Below are 26,044 nucleotides of genomic sequence, written 5' to 3' on the forward strand. Positions count from 1 at the left end.
TTAATAATTGGATTTAAATATGATTAATTTGCACAGTAGCCTTGCAATAAATAATAAATAAGACGAGTGTAGAATCAACTATCGAATCATCTATATTAGCATCTATTCCCTTCGATCATTCTAAAAAAACAAACTAATCCTCGTTTAACCAGTTGATAATTTAGCCGTTAGTAGTTATTATCGCGCTTTGATTTTTCATGGAGTAATAGATTAAGCCAGTATTCATCACAATAACCCTTTTCATTTTATATCAGCATTGTGCTTGCAAAAACATAGTACATAAGTGTTTTACATTCTCTCAAAATATAAGATTTGCTGTTGATATTTGTATATATGAAAAGAGAGGTTCATAATATTTTCAGCTTTTCCCTGCATTAATTGCAGCCTGCACAAAGTCTTCACACCGAGTGAAACCACCGGACAAAACCTCCGGCAGAACCCCAACAATATCAAAGGCCTCCTGCAAATCACTAGCAGAATTAATGTCATCAAGCCAGGAAAGCATTTCCTTGGGGAAACTGAGTAGCTCTTTTACATTTGAGAGTCGCTCTTTCATAACCAATTCCCAGCCTTCTAGGTTCCCACTTTCATCTTCGCCTTCTGTCGCAGAGGAAGCCACCACACCAGTACTTGCAGATGTTGCAATAGTCGATTTCTTGAACTTGAAGAAATGCTGCAATTGCTCAATCAAACCAGTGTATACAAGCATTGGCCGAATGATAGACAGAAGCTCATCACTCTGCCCTGTTTCTGTTGTAGCACTTTGGCCTATACTTCCAGACCCTACAGCTTGTACAGAAGCTGAAACGGACGATGGGCGGGCAGTGGTACGGCCATGCGTGTGCTGCATGTATGCATGATAAATTCCGCGCTGCAGGAAAGCACGGCGATGCTGCAGCCAAGACTCGTAAGACTCTGAGAGAAGTGAATTCACCATCATAAATTGGACAGTTTCTTCTGTTCCCAATGTAACTTGGTTGCCAGACAGAGAAGAGGGCCTCAGATCTGATGTAGACGAGGTAATATATGCTGACACAGCCCTGGCCATGGTTCGACGCTGCAAGGGGCTTCCTTGATCAAGGAGATGGCGTGCCATTTGGAACATAAATGGGAGGAACCGAGAATTACTTTCCTGTCCCCCGCCTCGGCAATCCACACTGAACGATGCTCCTGTTGCAAATCGGGCTAACATCTACAAACATGAGGAAGATGCATTGGCACCAGAGTCAGACAAAACAATCAGTGTAGAAATAATTGCAGGAATATCTTTCTATAGATAATATTTAAACCTAGAAAAGGTGAGTTATCTAATTGATCCAATCATTTACATCTGTTGTCTGTAAACAAGATCATCCCTTCAGTTTTTCCTTTAATTATCTTGACGGTAAGTTCACCACTTAAAATACTAAAAAAAAACATGTTGAGGCTGAATAACATACCAGAACAATGTCATATGTCAGCAGGCGGAGCCTGTTTCCATCAGCTCGTCCAAGAGCATTAAGGTTGTCCCAGTGTTGGTCAACAAAGCGGATATACTGTGTCAATGGAACAGATGGACCTCTGACAGGGAATAAAGAATTACAGAGAGATTCATTGTTTCTAAGTGCTGCACCATCCCACTCTTTCTTGGGAATCTTCAAAGCAGCATCAGCTCTTTTGGCCTCTTGATGGCACTGGAAATGAATAGTATTAAAGTAACTTACAGTTGTGTAAACACACTCTCCACGAGCACTTCCTGAAGTGGCTGCCCCTAGATTCACTCGCTTACTATAAGAATAAGCACCCAGTAAATCAGTAGGTCTTAAACTGTATCCTTCCCGGCAGACCATGCATGCCAACCCATCCTCCTCCTCCTGCACATCTTCTAAACCTTCAAGGACAGGCCGGGAAACAACAATGCGTTCACCTCCATCTGAAGACAGTTCTCGTCGCATTCCTAGCCCCTGCATCATACACAACAGACAAGGCAAAAATATAATAGAAAATCAGTTTCTAATACATTTCGAGTAAAACAAGTAATCCAACACCACATGAAACATTATCCTCAAGAGCGGAAACAAAATAGAGTGCTAATTCCCAATCTCTTTTATTCAATTATAGAAAATACCAAATTATGAAAATCTAAAAACAATGTAAAGTAAGGTATTTTAGATAAAATACCTGAAGCATCTCCTCTCTCTTGCGCAAAGCCCGACGCCTCATTTCATTTCTAGTTGCGTGCCGCAACTCACTCACCTCCTCCACCAGGAATCCATCTCCTTTTCCTTCCTTGTTAGATAGTGTGTCCAACAAATTTTCAGCCCTTGCCCCAATTTCGTTTTCTCCTGGAACTCCTTCCAAGGCATGCAACAAGGGTAAGATACCGTCCTCCTCAATACACTTTTGAGTGGGGAGATGTCCCATTGACAAACCTCTCAGCATCGACAATATAAGAGGAATGGAAGGCAGTGTTAAACCCTGTGCCCATTCGGCACTCGTCTTGAAGCCAGTCTGCCCAGCATTGGCAAAACGATCTTTCAAATGTCTCATTGCAGTTTTAGTTATACCCTTTTCGAGGATAATGTCCTTCAATCTCTCACCACAGGAACTTGTCTTAAGTGACTCCGAAACCCTAACAAAATTTTCCAGCGTGAACCTCTGCTTTGCAGCTAGCTGAGCAATATTGTCATCATTTGGATTGTCCAAATGTTTTTTTTGCAAATTGTCAAATGCATCCCAATCTTGCAGGTACGGGCTAAAATGCTGGATTAGAGCATCCATTGCAGCAGGTTCACCATAAGTCAAGTAAGGTAGTATTCGAGCAACCATCTCTGTGTTCCTCTGCTGTTTGTTTGATTTCTTAAGCCCCAATGGATGAGATAATCTCTCCAAAAACATAAGAACTATCTTCTTGGCTTGTTCACCTGTCCCAGCTTCTTCACTGGTGACAGTAAATGCACCTTGTGTGATGCTTATACTGTCACTTTCATTTGCCTCTAAAGTCAAACTTTCAACAATCAAAAGTATGCCTTCGGCTGGCTCCATAGCATCAACTGAGAAAGCCCGTCTAGCCGTCTCAAGAAGCAAACCTAAGGCTCCTAGCTTCAACAACGCTAGTCTATTTTCTCTAATTTTGCAACAGTACATCAGAAGATTGAGAACTGCAACCAATTGCTCCTGATTGGACTTGAAATCATCTCTCAGACGCTGTAAATCAAGTAAAATGAGAAAACCATTCTATCAATTATCAATATAAATTTACAGACAATGGAATGGGACATTTATGAAAATCATCAAAGATGCATAGTGTTTATGCATGAGAATGACTGTAAAAACAAATAAACTAAGCAAAACATAATTTCTTTCGAAGTAGATGCCTTAAACAACAGAGATCCACAACATAATCGTATCATCAAGGCAATCACAAAAGAAGAATGCTAGCTACAAATTTGGTTTTGACACACCACACTATTATTGGTTCTTTCTATAAAATGTCGACACTGTAAAGTTATTTTACTTGTTAGCCAACTAGATTGACTTTTTAGAGAATGGACCTATTTGGAAATGTGGTGATGCTAGAATTTATCAATACTAAATGATGCTATCAAACACAATGATATGATCAATGCAATACAAGAAAAATATATCAAAAGGAAAGAAATCTTTTAGCATTTGCATCGAGTCTAACTCAACTTCACAAAAATGGTTTGCAAAGTGAGGAAGCTCCCACTTATAAACACTTTTTCAGGCCAGACCTCATCCAGTGTAAGACTTCCCAAAACACACCACTCATAGCCCAGATTGGACATTTGGAGCATGACCTGAGTTACCCGATAACATGTAGCCCAGAAAATATTGAATAGACACTGATACACCTTAGGATTAGGGTGAGCCTAACTCAACCGTACAAAACAGGCTTATAAGTAAGCAATGCCTCTCACTTATAAACACTTTGGACTCTCAACAAAACCAAATTACATAATTTCTTCAGAAGAACTACATTCTCAATGAAAGAAGCACAATGTGTGGTGACAGGTTAGATTTTCCTCAGAGGCAGGGTATCCTTGTCTTTGATAGTTGTTGTGGTTCTTAAAAGGATAGTCAACAGTGGTGACTTATTGACTTAAGACCTAACTGAACATGTCAAAACCAACTTGTAAGGAGAGGGTTGCTCAAACCTTATAAGTAAATCATATCTCTAGGAAATGTGGAACTAAACCAGCCACCTGAACCCCCCAAAGGTGATGTACCATTGCACTAATGAAAAAACAAGAGGCTTAATAACAAACAGAAAAGTGGCCTCAACAAAAGCAGGTTTTACACAAGTTTTCTTGTAATTGATACTTTAAATCCTATAGATCAGAGTTATAGGGTGCATAGTGCTAAAGACAAGAAATTAAACAAAATAAAAGGATTTATTTCCTTTACTGAATTATGTATGTGGTGTGTGTGTGGAAACCAAGTCCACAGATATAAAAGAAAGCAATCCGGCCTACCTGAATCATGCCCAACAGTATCTCCAGTCCACCACATTCACGAACAGCACCTGCTATGGCGAACTCAACCTCTGGATCCTGAGACTCCTCTCTATCTTCCTCCAATTCTTTAATCATAGGCTCAGTTGCTTCGCCATCCAATCCCTAGAAATTGCACACATATAGAACAGATAAATTCAAAACCAAATCTTTAAACAAATGAGCTGACTCATAAGGTCACTGATAGCGAAACACACCTGGAGGCGATAAGTCACTGTCATAGGTGGGCAATATCTAGATGAGGTGCCAGCATTTGACGACACCAAGTTAGAATTTGTCAGATTTGAAGACTGGTTTGATTTCTTCCACACTAGCTCATAAACTTGTGCAACGCTCAAATCAAGAGAAATAATATTACCAGCAACCAACAATTCCATTCCATAGTCATCCTCAAGAAGACCTAACAAATCCAACTGATGGCAGATCTTATTTTTCACATCACGCATCAATGGACCAATTTCAGTACTTGAATATGGATTCTTGGTCATTGACCCCCTGATGAATTCTTCCTGAGTATGTGCCTTGTTTAGGACCAACAAATATACAGGCTCGGGTTTTGAGGGGCAGATCAGATTGCAAAGCTGCTCTAAGATAAACTGCAAATACAGGTACAGATCGCATCAAAGTTTAGAAAGGACCCTAAGTTAAAAGGTTACAATAACTTTAATATATAATCTCTTTGTTAGGTCTAATCCTATATAATCAAACTGATACCCTTTGGGAGAGAAAATTGTCACATCTGATTTTAGAGAAAGGAACAAGTATAAGCTATAAAACTTCGGAAAATGAAAAGAAAAAAAAATCCATACCAAACAAGCACGCCCTTTCCTCTCCTTTCCGTGTATTTGCAAACCATTGATACAGGCCCTAATGAAGTGTCGCTTATTCTCACTGCTTTCTAGTAATAAACTATCCAAAAGATCTTTAAGAAGACGATTGCAATCACTTATCAACTTTGTCTTTTGAACAATCAAGCCACGAATTACAATAAGGGCTTCAAGAATTTCAGAAAGTAAGTTCTCTCGCATGAATCTGGAAAGAAAAACACTACAATGAGATAATGTTATTCAAAAAACTAGCCTCAAATTAAAGCTATTCAAGCAGCAATCTTACCTGGATCTAACATTTGGAACCTCGAGAAATTTACCAAGAAGCTCTATGATTTTGTGAAGGATGAATCCCTGAGTTATATCAATGTGTAGGCTCCTTTCCAAAGACTCAACATTACTTACTTCTTGGGAAATTAAAGTACAAATTGTCCGTAGACACCCTCGAACAGTCAAAAATAAAAGAGCATCCTCTGAATCTACCATCTTGAATAGCAATTCAAAATATTCCGCGGCACTTTCACCAGCAGAAAGTGTTGCAGATAACAAAGAAACCACTAGGTTAAGCAGCCGAAACCGTTTTGAAGAACTTTGACCACAAAGCAAGCTTATGAGTGAGCACATCTCCGATCTGATAGATTGAGAACATGCACTCAAAACAAGTTCTTTAACCCACGATCCCAACTCAAACACTGATAACTCACTTTTAGCTGCTTTACCAACACGGCGCTTCCATCTCAGTGCATATTTAAGTGCCAGGTAATCATGGCGTTGGGGTCTTGACTTCTGGCATGTAGTTTTGACTGCCTGAGACACTCTGTATTGCCTTCTAACAAAATCAAGATAAGTAGCTCCACTCTCCCACTCTGAATAGCTCAATAACTGAATATCTTGAGTCTTAGGTGAGGCATCCCAATTTCTTTCTGATGAGTCTGGAAATGTCTTTGTTCCACCGACACTGACAGCACCAGTCAAGGACCCAGGTATATTTTGAGAAATCTCATCCTTCGTCTTTGCAGAAGACTTCCCAAGACCTTGCTCTTTGTCTGGCGTCTCAGGTTTTGGAGGTGTGCATGCCTGAGAAATAATTCTCAGACAAGGAAGAATGACATGCTCAGATATGGCAGGATGTTTGGCACCCAGCTTAATGGAAGAAAATAACAACTGAAAAACGAGACGTAATCTTGATTCCCAGTATTCATCAGCCAAAGAACACACCTCAGAAAGTAATAGCAACTCCTCACGTGTAGTCACTGCAATGTCCATGGAGCGATGATGCTCAAGGCAGTACAAAACTTTCTTTTGTATCAAACAGTTCAGCTCAGTAACTGCATTTACATCACCTTCAGATAAAGAACAAAGTACAATTCTTGCTTGGACCCGGGCAGCTTTAGGACCTTGATGAATGTTATTCTCAAATAACTCGGACAAAATGCCAGCCGAAACAAGTTGTTTCTTCGAATTTGGATGCTTTGCAAGCACCTGTAAAAATTCTAGACATTGTGTTACAAATGTAGTTGCACATCCATAGCAGTTATTTGGTGATCTGGACACCACAAATCTTGAAGCTGCGCTATTATCTGTATTCTTCTGGTGCAGATAATTCATCAGCACCTTGCGTAGCCCTTGCAGTGTCTGGACACTTTTGGTGACAGAATCAAAAGCTGCTTTGCACTTCTCACCATAGAGGACTCCAAGAAGAGCAATTTTTCGGTTGATTTTACACGAGGGGCCAGGCAAAGAAACCATCATTTGCTGCACAGAATCCTTCTGTTGTGAGTCTATTTCACTGTCACCAATGCTTGATACAATTTTAAGCAAGGGCTTTTTGAAGCCCAAAAGTTGCTGATATCGCCTATGAGCATTCTCTGACTCAGATTCTATGGCTGCTAATCCCTTTTTCATATCTTCATCATTCTCCATGTTATCGAATGTAAAACTTGGCTTCGCCATGAAATTAAACTCAAACCGCCCATATTTGCTGTACCCACACTCATTGCACAGAAAAGAGTCCAAATTCTCATAATTGATGTTGCGGCATTGCCTGCATTGATATGCATTTTCATGACAGTTTCCACATATACCATGCTTATCTGTGACTGGACGACTACAACGTGGGCATTGCAATGGTTCGAGAGACAAAGCCTGAAGATTTTCATAGAATGAATCCAGTTCAATCATGAAGTTACAGGCTGTAATTGGAATAGGAAATTCAACTTTAAGCTCAGTCTGATCAAATGTAAGATGACAACTTTTTGCACGCTTCCATAAAGACCAGTTATTTTTCAACTCTGATAAGTCGGTAACTGGTCTGTTATTATAATATAGGTTCAAAACCTTCACTGATTTTGACTTTCTGGTATCATGAACATTCATGGTCACAGTCTGGATTGTGTAACTTCCAGTACATTTCACTATGATGCGATTATCAGTGAATTTTGTTTCTGATTTCAGGGATTCCAGCTTCATCCTGCTGTAAGGTACTTCTGGAGAGCTGCAGGCAACGCAAGGTTCACTCTCAAGATAGTATCCATCAAATTCCACTAAGCCACTCAAAGTATTATATATGCGGGAATTTGGATGGTTAGCTAACAGCTCATTCTGTGAATGAAGTGTCTCAAAGATGCACCTAATTACATCAGAAGTCAAGCATCGGTCTACAAGTTCAGAAATCTTGTGTTTTGAACTAGTATCTGGGGATCTTCCAAGCAACCAAATAACAAGTTCTGTATACTCCACAATGTTCTGGCCAAACATTGGGAGGCACTTGACTTTCTGCAAGAGAGACAATAGCATAGTTTCCTTAAACATTGGTTTGGCATGATGCCAGACACCATATAGAACTAATTTAGCCTCTGCACGCACAGTAACTGAACTCCACTCCAGAAGGAAACTATCTATGAACTGCTTTAAGGTATTGCCACTCTTGTCAGTGAAGACATCTACTGCTGCCTCCATATCCAAATAGGACTTCTCCAAACCAGATTCAGCCCCATCTTCGCCTTTCTTTTTCTTCTTTGAATCTTGAGATGCAATACTCGATTTGGTTGAGCTTGAGTCTCCTGACTCTGTTTTTTGTGAAGTCTGACCAACATCTTTTCCTGTATAGAAGGCAAAGTTGAGAAGTTTAAGAGTCTGAATCACAGACTCTTCACCGAAATAAAATATTCCATTCATCAAAAAGGACAAAATATCCCCATGCCTTAAACAGTATTTTTGCCAGTTCCGAGGACGTGCAGTTGCTACTTCTGCCATAGTGGAAAGGCACTTCACAATCTTCACACTTCTTTCATACGGAATTGGATTATTTTGAAAACCACCAGACTTGGTTACGTGTTTATGAAGTCTCTTCACTTCACAAGAGTACTGCCAAGAGTCCCGTACACTGTAATAGTGAGACTTGCTCCCACAGAGATGCAGGAAAAGCCTCCTGGCATATCTTCTAACAAAGTTGGTATGAGGATTGTTGATGTAACTGCAGAGAACATCCTGATATCCATCTAGCTTCAAATCCTTACCATAAGACAACTTGTAGACTTTTTCCTTTTCTCCAGTCTTGTCATGTTTTTCTGGTCGAACAAGTGTGTACACCAGTCGGAAAGCATTCTCTAGTAGAAGCCTATAGTAGTCCATAAAGATGTCCGTCCGATGCACTTTTACATACGAATCAGAAAAGAAAGGTGAAAAATTACCAGCAGGTAAATCTCTACGTACTGTAAGCAAAGCCCCGCATCCAGGCCCAGCATTACTATGTCCACCTTCACTGTTAATAGGAGATCTGAAAACATGCACCAGCTGCTGCAGTATATCCATCAAATAATTTACGAAAGATTGCTGCCTAAGAGAATCACAAGCTTGAAGCAGCTGTGATGCAAAGTCGTTCTTCTCTTGATCATCAACTGAAGTCTTGGAAGTGGAAGAAGAAAGTTGAATTACATTTTTATCATGAACATCAGTAGTTCCACTGTGTCTTGGCATGGAACCGTCACTACCGGGCTGATGCCAATTTCTAAGCATCAATGTGAAAAACATGAAGACTAGGATCGCAACTTCCCCAATTGAAGACCGGGTTCTGGCTACAAATGGTCTGTTGAGATTAATCTCATCCAAAAACCATTTGATTAATTTCTCTAAATCTAAACTGTCGGGCTTTGAGCTGTCTATGAAAGGTCCACCCACGGCAGATGACAGCCTGTAGAAAAGCTGCATAACAGGAATTGATCGGACTCCAGAGGTTGAATCCATCCATCCTTTCAATTGCTCAAGAAGCTCAGAAAGTAATAAGGAATTAATTGCCCGTTTTGAAGCAGAGATTGAGACTGGATCAGTCAATGCAGCAGCAAACTCTCCAGAATCATTGGGCTCCAAGACATGAATTGAGGGAGAAGAATTCTGCATGTTGCTATCAGCCGGTACAGGCAGAGTGTCACTAACGTCATCAGGTGTGAAGTGAAATTCATTGCCATCTCCCACTGAGTCCACTTCAATTGGAATTGCTGTCATAGGATGATCTCTAGAGTGTGGTGGAGGAAGTCGGTCTGTATCTAGTACTTCAAAGCAAGCCTCGCACAAATCAAAATCAGGACAAATAGTGCAATGCCACCTTCGCCTAAGTATAGGTACAGTAGAACAACCATCACAACAATATTGAACAGATGAAGTGATAGTGTCTTCTTCAACCATGACTTGGTTATTTCTAGCACTTGTGTCAGCTGAGCCAGGAACTGGAACTACACTCTCAACACCATCATCTGCAGCTAACAATGTCTGCTTTGGAAAAGGGACCTGAAGCAATCTCGAAGATATGGCCAAACTGAAAGAAACAAAATGTTTAAAAGCCTGGAAATCAAATTTTGAATACAAAAAAGAAAAGGAATGAGAAAAAATACCTGCTAGCAGTCTGAACAGCTTCATCGGACGAAAAAAGAAGCTTCTTGAGTAATTCAACAGCAGGTGCTACACTGTGAACTCCTGAATCTTTTCCATGCAGAGCCAAGCATTCAGCATAACAATAAATAAGTTCAACTGCAGACATAACAATGTTGTTCATGGTTTGTGTGTCGGGCTGCTCAAAGTCCAAAATTCCCCATAAGACTTGCATAAGTGAATCCACCACCTCTGAGCCTACAGCAGCAAAAGCAGTTCATATAATGTACAATTGGTAGCAATTATATCCACATTGGACAAATAACTATTCAATATTCACTCTCTTAGAATAGGTTTGGTCTGAGTCAAAAAAAAAGAATAGGTTTGGTCTAACTCAACTATACAAAACCGGCTTTTAAGGCTGGGAATACCCTCACTTATAAATACATATTCATACCATATTTCATCTGATGTGGGACTCTATAAATACACCCCTCGCGCCTAGTGGTACCACTGGGCTTCGTGTGTGTATATAAAAAAGAATAGGTTTGGTCTAACTCAACTATACAAAACCGGCTTTTAAGGCTGGGAATACCCTCACTTATAAATACATATTCATACCATATTTCATCTGATGTGGGACTCTATAAACACACCCCTCGCGCCTAGTGGTACCACTGGGCTTCGTGTGTGTATATAAATTGTGGGTGGTCCGATAACGGAAACCCGATAGCAGGTGGGCCAACGGATCTTAAAATTGTGATCGGGCCCATAAGGTGAGGATTGCCCACATATATAAACATATATTCCAGCCATATCTCATTTGATGTAGGACTCTTAATGATGCACTCTATTCTCTTGATTCATAATAATAGTACCTCAGTCACTTAACATACTGTGGTCTAATAGGTAGCATACAGAAATAATGTAGCAAGAACCAGCCATGCAAAAAATATAAAACCTTAGTAACCCATTCTTAACAGCAAATATGATCGGTGCAGATATCAACTCAAAAATTTCATGAATCAGTTGTAAGGTCTAGTTGAGATGAAATTCTAATACTAAATTCTAATAGAGGTTTATTAGAAATTTCACAAATTACAACATAAAAGAAGTAGAGAAGTATCTCAATAATATAATTGCATGCAAAGGATTGTTTATATTGACCAAGTGTGTCTCCTTATCACATATATATTTAAGATTTAACCAGCGGGAACTAAACAATACCATTTGTCTCCAGAAATGTTGCTAAATTTGAACGGCGTTGCAATGCAATCCTACAAACTGCACGCATCTGAGCAGTGAACTCTTCGATGATCCAACTTCCTGAAGTACCACCTATCACAAGCCTTGACAACAGTAGTGAGGATGATTTGACCACTCCAAGAAGCCGCATGGTATCCTTAACCTAATGTGAGAAAAGTCAAGATAGTAATAATTAGCATAACATTGACATGAAGTAGAAATAACAAAATAGAGAACCAAGTGATACTGTATATGTTACTTGATGGTATATCTCTTTCTTGGGGAAAACTGCTTGTAAAACGCGACTAGCAGAAGCCTGCAGAATAGGTTCCCTATCACACTCAAATATTGTTTCTAGTAATGGTTTGCACTTGAGTTTTCCCAGCTCTGTTTTTGCTTCTTCAAGTCTTGAGCAATCTTGTTGCCTACATGATGAATAAACCTTGGTAATCAGCTTTAGCCCATCTGCTATTACCTGCTCCTGAATAGGAGCAGATTGCATTGATCGGCGCTTCTTTACAGATCCACCAAGTGATGTATTCGAACCAAGAACTCTTGCTTCCATATCTAAAATTGCATCCATTTTCTCTTTCCAACCAAATTCATCTTTAGCTCGGCCATAAACTTCAAGTGAATCTATTCTGGAAAGTGTTGAGCCATTAAAGGTTGACCCAACTGACACTGAAAATTCTTCATCTGCAAGAAGAGACTCCGCAACAGTGAAGGGAATATCATACCAGGACCTCATTCCTTCATCTAATTTAATAACCCTCTGGAAAATAGATATACTAGAAGGTATGTGGCTTGCCGATGTATTACCCACATGAACTCGGAAACCAACCATGACAATATCAGGGTTTGAATTGAAGATGGATATCTGTGAAAATGTATAAAAAAAGAAATCAGAGAAACGAAAGTGATGTATCCAATCACTTGAAAGACAGACACACATCAGCAAAAGCAGCCGACATTGTTGCAGTGTTGACATCGTCACAAAAATTAATTGTTTGGAACAGCATCATTGTGAAACAAGATTCGCCTACCATGTAACCATTTTAGAATGGATCTACTTTAGTATTCTATATATAACCCATGCAGTTATAAAATATGAATTTTGAATCATTTTATAACGTTAAACCCAATACCTAAAAAACTGTTGTGCATTTAATTGACTACCGCTAAATAAGAAAGCATGGCTATTAGGAGACGATTCTCGGGTTGAATTTTCCAGATCATGATGAACCAAACACAACTTAGTGCACGTCTTTGTGCCTCTCAACCCCAGTGTGGGTTGTGCAAAGTGTGGGTTGTGCAAATTGGGTTTTATCAACAAACGCATTTGACAATACCATGTTAGCTAGAAAAGTGTTGTACGTTTAACTGACTACCGCTAAATAAGAAAGCATGACTATTAGGAGATGATTCTCGGGTTGAATTTTCCAGATCATGATGAACCAAACACAACTTAGTGCACGTCTTTGTGCCTCTCAAACCCCAGTGTGGTTTGGGTAAAAGCAAAAAATAGTAATTCTCTCAAGGGATCAAAACCACTGTTTCAAAATTATTATCCTAACACACCTTTATTCCACTACTAGACATACACACAATTACCCCTACAGTTGGTAGACTTGGGGATATGATACAATTACATCAAATTCATTAAAGACAAGCACCGCATTATTAGAAAAGCTTCAATTTGGTTCCTCTTACAAAAGAATAACAGGTACCGTTACTGACATCATATAGGGAGTGTTTGGAAATTTCTAACTTAATTTAAAATGGTGGTGTTCGAACCAATTACACAAAGCAGAATGAAAACTAAGCAGTTCAATATTAGGGATTAAGGTTGGTTTAAAAATGCTTAAATATAACTCCAATGCAACAAAAACCTCTTCACAATAGGTGGGATTCAAGACTTAATCTAATATATTATTGAGCATGCGGAAGATTATTGTTGTCACAATTCAAAATATTTGGCATGCTTATTATTGACCAACAGCGGAATGAGTGGTCTCACCAATTAGATTGCATCTGATACCACACTTAGATTCAGTTGAGTGGTCATAATTCAAAAAACATCAGTGGGACTTTTAAGAGCTAGCTTGATCTTAAACTTAGTTCACTGTTTTAAAATTTACTTGATAACCAAACAACTTGCATCTACAAAACAGCCAGAGTGCATCCAAATATCTAGTGTTTAAAGGTTGTCAAACACACCCTTAGGCTATGGTGTTCTAAAGTGTTATCTCTAACCTCAGACTAAAAAAGAGTATGTCACAAAGTACAGTAATATATTTGCTTTGCTAAGTGATAGAGGATACCTTAAAACCTGAAGGACTGGGACTTTCTAGAAATCCATCCTCATTTACCAAACTTTGTTTAGCTCCTTCAGAATCTCCATTTCTGATGGCATCACCACCCAGTTTTACATCTGGTGTGATACATATGGTCCTCTCAAAAAAGTCAAGAGGAAATTCGGGATTTGTTCCAGCATAAGCTTTAGTAAGGATGCCAGAACCCAATTTCTTCACTTTCTCAGATGCTGCAATAACACCAGCATCCACACCCACAGGAGCATGAGAATATATTTGAAGGCTACCATCATCATGTAAGACAAGACAGTGAATTTTATCCTTTGATAGTGGTTTGTATGCAGTCATTCCAACTATAGGGGAGGTTGAACCCACTGAATGCTTCATACTTTGAGCAAGTACAGCATGTTCCTCCAGGGACACCGCGAGTGCAGAATTTGATTTCACAGTTGATAAGCAAACAAATAATCCACCGCCAGCCAATAATTCTTTCCAATGATGTACTCCAGCAGGCCGCATCTTACTTTCTTGCTCCTCAAATACAGAAGACATCTCTACTAGGGAGGCTGCATCAGAGCTTGGTCGACCTAGCAGTGTGGTACCATCTTGAAAAGATATGAAGAGTAGCTTACAAGTTGAAGAAAAGTACAATGATGAACCCTTTGCGTGAATTTCTCTTCCCTTGAGTTGTACAAGTTCTTTTAATGGCACGGCACCAACATTCCCTTTGACTGACAATTCAAACCTGAATATGTTTCCATTTTCGGACAGAACAACAAGAAACATTCGGCCCCGGGAAGCTGTATAGAGAATGGCATCCACAATCATGTCATCTGACAAAGTGAAGTAGTGCACTGGACTGATGTTGTCCAGGGACAGGTCATATATCTTGACAAATCTGTTAGTCACAACCATTAATTGAACTTGTGAGCCTGGAACCCATTCCACCCGTCTAATATATGCACCTTGCAAAGCAAGTTCAATGGCAAGGCGGTCAATCACTTCACCGCGAGGGTTCAGTGTCAGGACCTGGCAATCCTCATAACCAGCTACAACGAGATAGTTCTCGACCACAGGATTGAATACGAGTTGTAAAATTTCAAAGCGGACAACATTTTTAGAAAGATGTTTTACATTGGTCTTGTCAGCTGTCACGGGTGAAATGGTGGCCTGGCCAATTAACTGCCCAACATCATATATAGCAACTTTATCACCTTCACCAACGGCAAGTCGACCACGTACACTTACACTGAGCAAGGACTTCACAAGAGAACCATTTGCTAAGTGTGACTTGAGATCCTTGGAGTTAGAATAATCAACCTTAATCTTGAGATCAAATGAACCACTTTTATAAGCTTTCTTCAACTGCAAGAGATCAATCCCATGAGAAATCACTTTGTCTTCACCCAAACCGATATTCTTATCCTTAGAATGGTGGAAGTCCCGTCTACTAATTACTGATGGCATCAAGGAGGAGCAAAGATTGAGCACCTGACTCTCAACATCGAGTTCTTCCAATAACAATGGAATCCCTTCTTGAAGCTCTTTTGTAATGCATAATCTGAGTGAGTTATCTACATCTAAATTTATGTCATCTTCAAAATCTGAATCACTATCTGGCAGCTGATCTCCATCTTCAGTAAAGGGTAAAAATGACTGAAATGTGTTAGAACCACGAACAGGTGCACTGTTATCTACAGTATATTTTCGTGGTTTCAAACATTGACAATTACTACCCCTAACACCTCCAGCTCCACAGTCACAAAAGAAGCGGCTTGAGCGTGAGTAGACTACACGGTGACCTCGATGACAAACCTTTGCACAGACTGAGCAGCAACCCTTTGATACAGTCAGGTCGCATGTATAGCAGAAATACCAATGCTGCTCCATGAAATTGCTTCCACTGGAAGTAAATGTGCAAACTTTAGAGGCAAGGGCCCTTTCACTGCTGGCATCCTCTTCATCATCTTTATCTATGCTAAGAACCTCTCCATCAGAAGTTGCATCATCCTCATCCTCATCTACAGAAGTAGCGTCACATTCTAAAGAGGTTGATCCACCTTGATTGGAAGTAACAATGAATGTCTCAGAATTTTTTCTTGACCCAATCAGTTGAGCGGCCACATGACCCGCCCCAGCGCTATTGCCAGAATAACATTTCTTAGTTGTCCTTTGCAAGGAAATTTTACCAGATCCACATTCATTCAAGACAGTTGCAATAAAGACAAATAGAAACTTGAGTCCTGGAAGCAGACCCTCATTGCCCGCCAGTTTCCCCATCAAAATTACGGTCCTCGTCAAAAGCTGTTTCATCAAGAGCTCTCCTCTTGAAATTTGAGCAATGAAATTGAAATATGACTTTGCCACATGTATGTCAAATAGCAAAAAAGCATTATCAAGTGATAGCAGTGCAGAATTGAAAATATGATGTTGCAACTCTATCGACTGTTTTTCAGATGGCGGTGATACAAGGCATAAAATAAAATTCATGGTTGAATCTCTGAGAGAAATGGAGCTCCCCTTTGCACAGTTCACCCCACTATCTGATTTCAATATGCTTCCTAAAAGCCTTTTCTCCAACCATTTAGATACGCTATGTATATCTCTGTCAAGGAATTTCCTTTGTATCCTCATTCTGAGATGAGGAAATTGCTCTCCAGATAAAAGATCAACAAAGAAACCAAGAACTTTCACGTTCACTGATTCGGAGAAACATGTATCTAGGGAGTCAATTAAAACCAAACAGTCACCAAGATGTAACTGCAACAGCTTACTCATCTGCCCGGGCACATTTTCAACACCAAGACAAAAGTGAAATACAACAGACTTTGAAGGATCTTTTCTAAGACTGCTTAATATCTCAACCATTTTACAGATTATCCATTCGTGGACAAAGCAATCACTTGCTCCTCTAACATTCATGTCATTCAAAAACCCTTCCATTTGCTTCATTAGAACTAAGTTTGTATAATTTGACAATTCCAGTTCTGCACTTGAGCTGGGATAGATAGTGTCACATTTCTGATGAACACTTTCAAAAACTTTATCGCACTTGATAATCATTATTGTATCAACAATTTGTAAAAAGACTTCAGTCTCAGAGTCAATGTTTCTTCCTTCTTCTCTTATTTTATGTAACCCATCTAGAACAAAGATGATTCCTCTTACACTACGAACACAAGAGAGCAAAGTCGCACTAGAAGTAGAAATGTTCAAAGGAAAACCATGCAATATGCACTCCCAATAAGCTCTGGGATGAATTCTAGAAGCTTTTTTATCAACAGCAGCGTCTAACCTTGATATGAGGCTCAAAATAGCCTGCAGCTCACCTGCATTTGAACCACTCCTCTCCAGGAGCTCATCCTGCAGGCTTTTGTCAATTCCAGTATATTTCAGCAGTAAGAGTGGTAAGAACCCTGGAGCCACCTTCTGTTTGTAACTTAGGACATCCAGGAAAGCTTTCTGATAAATGTGCACATGTTTGTTTAGCAAGGATGAGAACAGCTCTACTACCAATACAAATTGACCAGAGTCAATCATGGAAGAAATCATGCTTCCAGCAAGTTTAACATGTTTCTCATCCCCAAATGCACTCTCAGTCCAGGTTAGATCGTGTCCAGAGATTGCATTGTCTAAACAATATCTCCATATGCCAACGTTAATAAAGGAAAGCAGTAGAGACAGCCACATTCCACTTCTGAGGAAATCCCAACCTAATTCCTCAATGCCTTCTGGTATGGGCAAAGCATTTAAATTCTGAAGCAAGCTCAATACAACATCTGGAATATTAGTGGAGTTCCCAAGGACCTCTGGATGGCCTAGGAGTAAATGGCTGAAGTGGAAAAAATGCAACATATCAGATAGATCCACAGATTGCCCTTGATTCCAAGATATAACTGGATGGTCTGCTTCAGAGCCTATATAAGGAATATCCCAACAAAGGTTGAAAACGTATCTTTCAACAATTTGATCCTCCACTGTAGTGGCTTTTTTGCCTCTCCAAAATCCAAGAATCAGTGAAAAAGTACAATATATGTCCTTCCAATTCAGAGCTAATTTGTCAATCGTCAAATCATCCACGTTAAGAGGAGCAGAAGACTCAGAAACATCAATTAACTGTGCAATCAAGCTACCAACAAAAACCTCCTCTGCCACCAATCCACCTGTAATGCTTTTTAATGCCGTTGATGACCAAGATAACATGTGATCGTTAACTTTATTTGGCAAAGATGGGATAGACAGCGGTGCTTCCCTCAACTTAGACCGCACATCTACAAGCAATGATGTAGGACAAGTGTGTTGGTGAAATATCATATGACGAAGAACTAAGACCAACCTTGAAACCACTAAAGCCCAACATGTTAATAATGAGCCGTTCAAATTCAAGACTGGGTTAGCAACTTCTTTGAGGGTTGAAAATATTAAATTCGCCATCACTCCCTTTTCTCCTTCACATGACAAATGGAAGGCCATAAGAACTACCTCAATATGAAACAATGAAGGAAGAGTGCAAGTGAGTTCATTGATGCTTGGGCAATTTACATAAACAGATTTTGCCTTCTCGACAACAAAGGCAACGTATCCCCTAAAAATCTTTGTCCTCAACTGACTGCCAGCAGAACCAACCCTACTAAATAATGTGTGAGCAAGCAGGGTGAGAGTCCTATCATTGTAATCAAAAGCACCATTTTCAACAATAAGGATCTTCTCCACAAGGTAGTCTTCGAGTGAATCACTCAATGCATGGTTTGTGAGAAGGTTGTGCAGAAGATCAAAGCACAGTTCATGGATGAGCCCAATCTTCCCATCTTCATTTGAAGGGTTACACCCATCAGACATATTATCTTCAGAACAACAGCCGTGACAATTAAGTAGGGAAAGCACAATATCAATGTCTCTACTGCTGAGTTTGCTGCAAGCATCAACAAAAAGAGAAGAATGCCATTCAGTTGAGAAGATGCATGTTTTAACAAAGCTCAGAAGTTCTATAGCAGCCTGAATTGGCATATTCTGATTGCTGGAGTTAGAAACCAAGGCAGCAGCCGGTGGTTGTTCACATCCATCTGTAGATCCAACAGAACGCCCTGTCTCAGAAAAAAGATCTCCAAAAAGAGCCTCATCCTCATGGCAAACTGCATTTTCGATTTCGGATGGTCCAGCAACTTTTGCAAAACTAGAATGGGATCTTTCCGTTTTTTGTCTAAATTTCAAACCTTCAGAATGAAGGAACAAACAAAGTTGCATCAAATTTTCAATCCATTGGCTTGATGGAGGAAATATCAGTTTTATAAGCTCTTCAAAGGTGTGTCCCTTCAGCAAAGGGATAGTCCCGCGATGAACAAGGCATGAAAAGGAACTGTTTTGTGAGTCAGTAGAGCTGCCAACAAGTTCTACATCAAAGTCTTTTTGCTCAAAAGGAATCTGGGGCCTTTGTTTTCTCAGATCATTAATGAGTTTCAGAGTATAAACAACAAATCGGGGGAAAAAAGCCAAGGGGGGCTTTGAATTTGGATCAGTTTTGTCATAAATCCAAACAGAAGAATCCAAACTCTCTAGTATAGATGCTACAACGCATGCTTGGATATTATCAGCTACATAGCTATTACCAAAAATAACCAGAACATCGTGAAGAAACTCTTCTGTAATCATTAAAACAGTGCTTTCTAAACCTCCCTCAATAGTAGCATAGGTATTCACAAACTCGAGTTTAATTCTAAACAAATTAGGCAAAGTATCGGTAAATGAGGCGACTGCACTCATCAATGAGGCGTCATATTCAACATATGGAACATCTGTCATGAGACTTCCAAGTATCTTCAACATTCTCAAAATGAATGATAGCCTCCTTCGAAAATTCTGACCCAGTGCCCGCTCATCAAATGCATCTTGTACTTTAGCTAGTTTATCGCACAGCAAGATCATGCGGGGAGTGCATTTTCCATGGACAACTGCCCAGTGCTGGGATAGGAAGACAAAAGTGTTGAGATATTGATAATAAGTCTGCTCGCTGAATCCAGATTCTTGCCTATCATGTGGCATGTGTTTAGAAGCTAATGTCTTCAGAAGCCAATCCATTGATTTTTCTTCCATTGAGCACCGGAAGCCTTTTATGAATCAGTAAAAAAATGAAAAGAAAAGAAAATGAGCACATGGTTAGGTACGCAGGAAAACCATGACAAGACAACAGTGGGATGATTATTGGGTATTAACATAATACCTTCTAAACGGCATTTTTTGTAGTCATCCGCATAATCGCCATGACAATCATCAACCATTGGCAGCAAATCTACTAAGGAACTTGCAGTTGTAGGTTGTAATATGTCCACTACCATATTTATTCCATCAACCAAAGCTATCTCTAAAAGATGTATCATGTTGGCCTGAAAGGTTCAAGATGAATTAGTGATAGACAAAAATAGCCACCATTTTACCAGAAAATACATAGACCAAGACACTAAGTTCTAACACACAGTAAAATAAATTTAAGCTATGCCCGCCAGACTTGTTTTTTGTTCTCTAAATGGATTTGAGGAGAGAACCTTTTCACCTTTCATAATCAGGTATCTATATCAGAAAAACCTATTAGCACACAGTACCATACAGCAGCTATATACGAGGCAAGATAAATAAAATTAGGCTCAAAATTCAATTTAGTCCCTTATTTAATAAGTATCCAATAAAGGCTTAGAACAATATGGTTTACTGAACTCTAAGAAATCCATTTTTTTTATTTCGTCGAACTTCTTTTTATTGTACTTTGGTGGTTGCCCAACATTTCTTCTTGTAATTTTTACCTTTCTCCACCATACTGGTTGAGCATTGAGTACTTCGTCATAGAGGTAAAACACTGAAATCCTATAGGGATTAATTGGGAAGAGGATATGTCCTCCCCCCCCCCCCCCCCATATGTTGTAGCTTCCAACCCTCCTTAATGATATACACCCTCCGGTCACTATTATAAGCAAATTTGACTTTTTTGGTACATTTGACTGTCAATCTATCTAGTATAGACTAGATACATTGACAGTCAAATGTACCAAAAAAATCAAATTTGCTTATAATAGTGACCGGAGGGTGTATATTTCACCTATTTAATATGTGTGTGTGCGCGGGTGCGCAATCCAATGGGGGTGGTTATACGGCTGACAAGTCTATTTTTCACAAAAAAAATATTTGGTGTTGTTGCTGCATTGAGTTTCCACATAGTTAAAGGTTCAAAAGCAATCTTCTGGAAAAGTAGTTCCTACGATTTTTAACTTTATAACTGGATTAGGTATCATATTCATTTCCGCCTCCCAATTATGACTGTGCGAACAAGCTAAGATAATCATATGACGGGCAGGATTTAAAGAAAAGGTTTGCGAAATTCAGCGGCGACACCAATGTGTTTGAAGTCTCTAAATTGAAGCTACATTTAATCACAGTTCTAAAATATCAACAATCATGATGTCTCTACGACCGCAATTGAGGCTACATTTAATCACAGTTCTAAGAAATATCAACAATCATGACGCAACCGTGATTTAAAACATTGATGATGAATCGTAGTGGGCGAAATGAATAATCTTCAATTGAACAGAAAACAACAAAAAAATCCAGAGAACGGTTAAAGAAAAAGGCCTGAATTAAACATCTTTAAAACCACTTAGCTGTTAGTAGTTTTACTGCAGACATACAAAAAAATTAATGAATTATTTATAAACTTGAATATTATTTAGCACTTCGCATTCTTCTTTATTTCAACAAATAAATGCAGAAAATCCAATCAACCAAGCACACTACTCTTTATCGCACTCTTGTGTGATAGTAGTCCCTATCTGGATTGGGTATCATATTCACTCCAATAAATGCAGAAAATCCAATAAACCAAGCACACTACTCTTTAACGCACTCTTGTGGAATAGTAGTCCCTAAGATTTTTAGCTTAATACCTGGATTGGGTATCATTTCATTCCAACATTCCAATTATGATTATGCAAATAAGCTAAGATACACATACGACGACAAGCAGGGTTTTAAAAAACAGGTTAGCAAAATGTCGGCTCCAAAAAGGTGTTTGAAGTCTACAGCCGCAATCGAAGCCCATTTGCCCTAGATTTTCAGAATGTGAACGCGACCACAATTAAAAACCTTGGGAATGAATTTCTAACCGAACTAATGAAAACTCATTGATGAAACATAAAACATCAGACAATTCCAGAGAAAGGTTAACTTCATTAAAATCATACTAGAAATTCAACAAACCATGCAAACTACTCTTCATCAAATTGAAGCCCGTTAGACCTATATTTTCACTATGCAACCACAATTTAAAAACCTTGGTAATGAGTTCCTAATAGACCTAATGAATACTCATGGATCAAACAGAAAACAACAGACAAATCCAGAGAAATATTAAAGAAAAAGGAATAAAGTAAATTAGGCTTTATTTAAATCATACTCAAAATTTAATAAACCATTCACTCTGCTCTTCATCAAACTTCCATACTACAAAACTTCCATACTCCTAAAATATGGAAAGCATACCTGAATTCCTAGATCATCATCATCATCAAATCCAGATTTCTCCAAATAGCACAGAGCAAATTCTATAGACTGCTGCACAATCGCAACAAGTACTCCTTCCGCTTGCTCAACTATTCACACAAACAACCAAAAACACAACCGAAAGAAAAAAGTTAGAAAAAACAACACTACGCATAAAATCATTTCCAAACACTTACAAAAAAGTGGCTCGTCGATCAACAATTAGCAATTACAACAACAAGGATCATACCAACGAGCTAAATCGCGCAATAGCAACAAAGAATTGAAGTTCCGATTATGATTATGATGATGATGATGATGATAGTAATTGACGGAAACAAGTACCTGACAAAGATCGAGAAGAGGAAGCGATAGCGTTAGCTAGAGAAGCAATCGCGTGAATCTGAGAATCAGTCCACGACTGGAGACACAAACTTCCATCGCCGGAAGACTCGAGACCGCGACGGAGAAGGCAGTAGAATGCATCGAGACCTAACCTAACAGAGTCATCGGAGCGGAGCTTGTGGAGAAATTCGCCGGACGGTTGGGAAAGAGCGTCGGCGAGAACATTGAGGTTTTCAGCCATGGCGATGCGAATCGACTAAGAGTGTGATGGTGAGAGTAGCATCAAGGAAAACAGTGAGGGGTTTATGGTAATTTAAGATAGCGTGGTGAAAACGGTTAGGGAGAGAGAGAGAGAGAGAGAGAGAGAGAGAGAGAGAGAGAGAGAGAGGGTGTTTTACAGTATAGTGACGAAAGTTTGCTTAATGAAGAAGAAGGTATTTTTCTTTCTTTTCTTACCATACACCGATATTTATGATCGATTGTACTCGCCGAAAGGAAGAGAAAATGTTTTCTTCTACTATCTACTATATCTTTTTTACAAAATAGAAATTTTAACACTTTTGAATAGATTAATAATAACTTTGACTAAAATTATAGTTTCAATAAAGAAAAAAAAAATCGAAAAAACAAGATAAAATTTAATAATTATTTTAATTTTTGAAAATAAATATAAGTAAAATAGTAAAAATATTAAAGCTCCAATTGATAATTAATTTATTATTATTTTAATTTAAATTGATTTGTTTTAAGGGGACAAACCAACTTGTTCATTTGTCAGAGGCTTTAGAAATGTTAATTTGCACATGCAGTGGGGATTAATGGGGAGGAACATTTCTCAAGAGCACTTTGAAGATTAGGACGAAAAATAATATGTTATTATATATATATATATATATATATATATATATATATATATATATATATATAATATATATATATATATATATATATATATATATATATATATATATATATATATATAATTGACAAATTGTTATTTTTAATTTATTATTTAGTGTTAATCATTATGAATGTATGTTATTGTGTTTTTTTTCATTGTAAATTTAATTTTGTTTATATTTTTTTATTTTTTTATTTTTTTATAATAAGTAAAAAAAAATTAGAGTTGAGTTCTTCTTGTGATCAGATAGTACATAAGTTTGATTAACTCAATTAATTCAATTGTCCACTTTTTCTTCTTCTTTTCTAATCAATCTCATTGATTATAATTTATTTTTTAGAATTTTCTTTTATATTTAGAAATTATATGAAACACCATAGTAATTTCAATTTTACAATAGAGTGTGCCAATCTATTTTATTTGCATCTTAATGAAAGTTTCTCGTTGATTCTTTCTGATTGCTCCTCATTCTGGCAACAAAAATTATCACTGGATTGATCGATGCAAATCACTTTGATTTCGAAAACAACAATGGTATCTTTGCTTCAGATCCTTTGTAGCGCAGTAGATTAATTTCAATATAATGGTTATTGCATGGATTCAACAATCAATTTTGAGTTCAATTGCAAAATCGGTGTTATGGATTGATATTGTAGTCGGAGTGTGGAAAAACCTTTGTATTTGATAATGGGACAATGGCATTTTTTGCATATCAGATATTCAAGATGATATTTATTGACTTCGCCAAGGTACTTCTGATGTCTCTAATTAATTCACTCATTTGAAAGTTTATGGGATGAACTCGAAAATCACTGACCTCTCTTTTTCGTAAATGCTTATTTTCTTGTACTCGTGGTGTAGTTAATTCGATCAAAATCTATATGGAACAAAATTATGTAATAAGGTTTTTGAGAGGGTTGAATGGTTCTTTCTCATATTCCAAATCCCAAATCATGATGACGAACCCCTTTTCTGATAATGATATAGCTTTTTTGGTAGAGATCCAAATAAGAATGTGAAATGGCTAGAGTCGCAGCTAGTGAATCATCTGACATTTCAATTGCATTACAAGTTAATTCTTACCAAGGTAATTTCAATGGTAAAGGAGGGCAATTTAACAAATAAAAAGTTTTACTATAATTTGAATAACCAAGAAATAAACATTTTTTGTTTTGGTTAACTTTAGCTAACTCTCAAAAGGCAATAAAAAGCATTCCTCTTCTTCGGAAAAAAAAGGTTTACAGATTTAATGATCTTACATATAGGAGAATTAAACATCACATCATTATCTTTCTTACACAATTTACTAATGATATGTAAATTGTGTTTTAAACAATCAAAACAACTTCAAAGGTAGAACACATACCAAAAATACCATAACAAATCATTTTACCTTTATTTATGTCGCCATAGGAGACGTTACCTCATTTCTTAGAAGGAAAATATGAAAGGATATTTTTGTCCCTAGTCATATGCTTTGAACAGCCACTATCGAGATAGCATTTTGAGTTTGAACTATAAAAAACACCTGCATCACAGACTAATTTTTGACATTTGTTACCCAAATCATTTTTGGTCTTTTAGCTTTCGTGTAAAACATATTGTCTTTTGGAATTCATTTTCTTGTACATTTGTTTCATGATATTTTATTATATAACGGGAAGGAGAATTGTGACCATGTTTACCATATTAAAATTATTTAATCGTTGTATGATTAGAGATTGTATTTGGGCGACAAATTTTCTAAAATATTTAGTATTAGTTTTAGATTGATAGTCAAACTCGACTTTATTATATGTCCCTATTTGATCACCTAATATGATGTTCAATTTATCTCTTTCTTTAGTAAGTTTATCGAGAGTGTTATGCAAATCTTCAATTTTATTTTTTATTGTGTATTTTGCACACTTGATAGATTTATCTTGTAGAATTTCAAAAGGAGTATAGGGGGAGTTTTTACTTAAGAAAGTTTGTGTCTCTTTAAGAAGATTTATTTATTTGGTTAAATTTCCATTTTCATTTTCAAAAAAGGAAATGGTCTTCTTAGATTTGGAAAACAACATTTCTTAATGTACTTAATTCATCACATAAATCTTTACATGTTGTGAAACGATGCCCAATAAATAGAGTATGATCGGTTTTTTATTAACAATAAAACAACAAAAGAAAAAAAGGAGAAAAGAGAAGAGAAAGAACAATCAAAGTGGTAAAAAATGGATTCTTGATTCAATTACACATTAGGGAATAATATTTATAATTGAATCTCAACCACACCACTTTATCCACATGAATAGAATTATCATGGATTGATGGAGAAGTGAGAACTAGTATGTTATTTATAAGAAAACTAAACTCTAGCTTTCAATTAATATACTAAACAATTGGCCCAACAGACTAGCCCAATTAGACATGCTAACTTAAACAACAAGTTAACATATTTTTGCATGCAAGAACAGACTTCGACTACGGCATGCACATCTTTGACTATTGCCGAACCATGAAGCTAAC

General features: G+C 37.9%; 1 protein-coding gene across 1 annotated transcript; it reads right to left on the minus strand.

Moving 5' to 3' along the window:
* Positions 1 to 221: 221 nt before the first annotated feature.
* On the minus strand, positions 222 to 23,106 carry LOC127128685 (auxin transport protein BIG). Its single transcript, XM_051058055.1, has 14 exons — positions 22,636 to 23,106; positions 22,291 to 22,400; positions 19,982 to 20,144; positions 13,774 to 19,868; positions 11,712 to 12,329; positions 11,435 to 11,615; positions 10,231 to 10,465; positions 5,628 to 10,154; positions 5,324 to 5,546; positions 4,712 to 5,110; positions 4,476 to 4,619; positions 2,161 to 3,186; positions 1,440 to 1,943; positions 222 to 1,192 (listed from the first exon to the last, which is right to left on the minus strand). The coding sequence occupies exons 1-14, from the start codon at positions 22,874 to 22,876 to the stop codon at positions 359 to 361; spliced, it is 15,300 nt and encodes a 5,099-aa protein (XP_050914012.1). The 5' UTR covers positions 22,877 to 23,106; the 3' UTR covers positions 222 to 358.
* Between the last annotated feature and the right edge of the window lie 2,938 nt (positions 23,107 to 26,044).

Source organism: Lathyrus oleraceus, chromosome 3 (assembly GCF_024323335.1).
Source record: "Lathyrus oleraceus cultivar Zhongwan6 chromosome 3, CAAS_Psat_ZW6_1.0, whole genome shotgun sequence".
NCBI classification, from domain to species: Eukaryota; Viridiplantae; Streptophyta; class Magnoliopsida; order Fabales; family Fabaceae; genus Lathyrus; species Lathyrus oleraceus.

Coding starts and splice junctions, on each gene's coding strand:
- LOC127128685 (XM_051058055.1), bottom strand. CDS start 22,876: ATGGCTGAAAACCTCAATGTTCTCGCCGACGCTCTTTCCCAACCGTCC. Junction 11,616..11,711: donor AGAAAGAGATATACCATCAA/GTAACATATACA, acceptor TTCTCACATTAG/GTTAAGGATACCATGCGGCT. Junction 4,620..4,711: donor CAGTGACTTATCGCCTCCAG/GTGTGTTTCGCT, acceptor TGCAATTTCTAG/GGATTGGATGGCGAAGCAAC.